The sequence below is a fragment of the Palaemon carinicauda genome, chromosome 36, assembly GCF_036898095.1.
Source record: "Palaemon carinicauda isolate YSFRI2023 chromosome 36, ASM3689809v2, whole genome shotgun sequence".
Taxonomy (NCBI): domain Eukaryota; kingdom Metazoa; phylum Arthropoda; class Malacostraca; order Decapoda; family Palaemonidae; genus Palaemon; species Palaemon carinicauda.
Window position 1 is genome coordinate 60,376,451 of NC_090760.1, and position 4,172 is coordinate 60,380,622.

Consider the following 4,172-nt stretch of genomic DNA (forward strand, 5'->3'; position numbering starts at 1 on the left):
ATCATCTGCTCTACGTCTTCATTTATGTCTCCGAATAGGGTATTTGCACATGTTGAAGCAACTCAGTGTGTTTTTGTGTCTTGAGTGATATCTAAATCGGCTTTATTAGCAAGAGAGAGAGAGAGAGAGAGAGAGAGAGAGAGAGAGAGAGAGAGAGAGAGAGAGAGAGAGAGAGAGAGATAATTGCAAGCACAAATGTCGTGGTATGTTTCGTAAGAGACATTTATCTGAGAGGACTCAAAAATATCTTGAGAATTTTCAGCTGTATAAATACAACTGAGTTTGTATGATATACAGAATATTACTTCAAACAATGTCGTATCACAACGGAATCTAACAAATCATGCCACAGAGATTCTTTATAATTGCTCTTAATACTCTTATATTTTCCAGGTGCCTTTTCCGAGGAGGTTGCTGTTGGGCTGGTTGTGTTGGTGTTCTGCTACTAATCTTGCTCCTGCATATGCCAAGCTATTTGTTTCTGTGATACTGGTGGTTTGTATTAATATCAATATTTCATTAACCTCACTTGTTTTCTCCCTTTATTTCTTGGTGTTGTAGGCTTTCATGGAGGAGATCTTTGGTCTCTCTGTATCTGGCTCAATCCATTGTCTAATCTTTTCTACCTATTCCGTCCCCTCTGATACTTCATCTCGGTTTGTTTGTGTCGTTGGTTAATACCTCATCATCTCTGTCGTCTTCTGTGGTATCGTCTCTCAGTTCGTCGTCTTGTAATTCGTTGTCGTGTATCATTTCCCTTTCCAGTTCCTCTTTTTCTGTTGGGGAGAGCCAGATCTTTTTCTTCCGTTCCTTACCTGGTCTGCCAGCCTCTGAACTTTTTGGGTGTGTTATTCCTCTTATTCCAGGTGTTGACTAACCTTCTTCTATATCCTTTCTCCGTCGGGATATTTCCATATTTTCTTCTCTTGTCAGTTTTTTCCTATGGTTTGCTTCTGTAGGTCCAGTCTCTGGCTCTTTGTTTCTGTCATAGTGATAGTCAGATGCTGGAAGACAACGTCGAAGTACCTGACAGTCTTCCCCCTTCAATTGGCTTATCATTATTATTATTATTATTATTATTATTATTATTATTATTATTATTATTATTATTATTATTATTATTATCTGAACACTATGGTTACCAGCAACCAGATTCCACTATATTATTATTATTATTATTATTATTATTATTATTATTATTATTATTATTATTATAATCTCACCACTATGGTTGCCATCAGGCAGATTTCACTATCTTATTATTATTTTAATTATCATTATTATTATTATTATTATTATTATTATTATAGTAGTAGTAGTAGTAGTAGTAGTAGTAGTGGTAGTAGTAATAGTAGTAGTAGTAGTAGTAGTAGTAGTAACCAAGAGGAACATTTATTCAGGCAAGAGAGAGGTGAAAAGACCTTAAAATACATCGGTTTAAAGGGGATTGGGATTACTGTATTGGTGCTTTTCTCCAGATGTGAGGCAAGGGGGTACAAAAATGCGTACATATACGGATATATACACACACACACACACACACACACACACACATATATATATATATATATATATATATATATATATATATATATGTATATTATATATATATATATATATATATATATATATATATATATATATATATATATATATATATATATATATATATATATATATATATATTAAGTCATGTGATCCTAGTGACAGTAAATTGCGTACATATCTGTGTGTTTGAATATATCTTTATTGCACGCGTTATAAACGCTAGATAACGTACTTAGATGTTAAGAACATTCACTTTTCTGTTAACAAATGCATATGAACAACCCAAGAACTTCAATTGACGTCATTTGACATTTGATTTATATATTCAAAAGAAAGAAAACGAAGAAGAATATCAGTGACCATTATGATATTAGAATGTGTCTCTGGTAACATTTGCGTGAAAACATTAAAAATGATTGATCCCAAATCGAAGGTTCCTTCAGAGAACCACGTTTTTATTAATGGATGGATCTGGAATCGGTAGAAAAGCCTGAAATTTTATGACTCCTTTGAAATGAAGCCGGTGTCATGAATATTGGATTCAAATAACAGCCATCACAAGCAGAAGAACTTGAATTCGGACGGTGGAGAAAAAATGGATTGAAATTCTGCTGAAAAATCATATTTTGGAATTTTGCTTCTGACTATGACGTTGGAATTATCGTTTACTTTCATCAATGTGTGTTTGTGAGTTTATGTGCCCGTGCATGTTTCAAGTTTAACGGGGTCATCCTAAGAAGGGGTAGGCCTATATATATATATATATATATATATATATATATATATATATATATATATATATATATATATATATATATATATATATATATACAACAATAATAATAATAATAATAATAATAATAATAATAATAATAATAATAATAATAATAAATGCAGCTGTTTCTAGTCAATTATAGAACAGAGGCTTCATACATATCCTTGTTCATATGCGCGTTTTTGTGATTAGAAGTGCAATACAATACTGAACTTGATCTAACATAGAGGTTTGTAACTATCCCTCTAATTCAAAGGAAATATTCCCTACCATATAGATAGAGAAATCTAAAGGTTTAACATATTTCTGAAATGTTCCTTTGAAACATTTCCGCTTTCTGTCTCATTCGACTCTTAAAGCTGATGTGTGAGATGGTATGGCACCTGTGAAGACAGCAAAGTGAGAAGACACTGACCTTAACCTTTATGGACATCTCTCTCTCTCTCTCTCTCTCTCTCTCTCTCTCTCTCTCTCTCTCTCTCTCTCTCTCTACGGAAACGCTTTGAATTTTTTAAATCGATCGAACGTTTCAGATGTCATGAATACTCTCTCTCTCTCTCTCTCTCTCTCTCTCTCTCTCTCTCTCTCTCTCTCTCTCTCTCTCTCTCTCTCTCTCTCTACGGAGGCGCTTTGAATTTTTTAAATCGGTCGAACGTTCCAAATGTCATTAATATTCTCTCTCTCTCTCTCTCTCTCTCTCTCTCTCTCTCTCTCTCTCCCCCCTCTCTCTCTCTCTCTCTCTCTCTCTCTCTCTCTCTCTCTCTCTCTCTCTCTCTCTCTCGTGTTATTCATTGTATAATGTGCAAAAATTTTAATTGTCTTGTAGAATATACGTGCTGTGTTTTCCCTTTTTCCACAGAGGAGCATTCCCTTCTATTCTTCATTTTTTTTTTTTTTTTTTTGCGTTGGTTATCAAAGGATATTTTGAATTTGAGTAAAGCGGTTGAACGTTGCATGCATAATTGATAAGTATAGTAAAATATAAACTAAGATTCTCTTGATAGAATCTTTTTCACGTTCTTCCAACAGTTTCTCACACGCTAGTCTTTTTGCAAGGCTGTGTATACCTAGCTTGCCTATTCAGTAGCGACCTGCTGATATACACAGCCATTAAAAAAAAAAGTTAGTCTTTTTTATATATATGAAAGAGATGAAGAATTTTTATATATCAATTACTGAGATCAATATGCCATGTATTTATATTTTCAATGCGGTATGATCAAGGTTTGGTGTTTTGCTTGTGATATAGGTAATACAAATACTCAGAGGTTCTGACTCTGAAGATATTTATATTTTGGAAGTAGCATAGTCCAGATTACAGTTTCTCTATACTTCATTTAAGCATTGATGTGTGTAAACTTGCTGAACCTTAGATTTCTAATTAGTAGTGAATATAAAAAAAGACTTATGAATGAACACACTCAGAAATTCAGCGTTTAGTTTTAGATATTCAAAAGTAAATCAAGGTGTTTATCAATAGTTCATTTTTATTATTATTATTATTATTATTATTATTATTTTTATTATTATTATTATTATTATTATCATAATGATAAAAATGACTTTACAACGAAATTTAGTGATGTGGTACAGCATAGGGTTTCTATTTTCCTTCTCTTGAGGAGTATGCTCAGTCTCGATTAGATCTAATGAAATAACAATGACATTAAAATCACATGCACCAAGGGAGATAACTATTGAATGTCCGAGAAACAGATAGTCGTACCAAAAAAGGAGTTCTTTGCAGATAAGAACTTTAAAAATATCAAATACAATGGTCAGCTACTTTAAGGAATTGTTCAAAATATTTCAATATCTCGCAAATAGGCAATTAATTTGTTAATTCATT

At 32.6% G+C, this 4,172-nt stretch overlaps 1 protein-coding gene across 1 annotated transcript in view; it reads right to left on the minus strand.

Moving 5' to 3' along the window:
• Positions 1-648: 648 nt before the first annotated feature.
• Positions 649-4,172, minus strand: part of LOC137628656 (uncharacterized) — a 31,243-nt gene continuing 27,719 nt past the window's right edge. Inside the window, exons 4-5 of the mRNA XM_068359808.1 lie at positions 879-1,004; positions 649-776 (exon numbers count right to left, since the gene is read on the minus strand). Of these exons, the coding sequence (XP_068215909.1) occupies positions 649-776; positions 879-1,004 (254 nt within the window). The remainder of the gene's footprint in view (positions 777-878; positions 1,005-4,172) is intronic.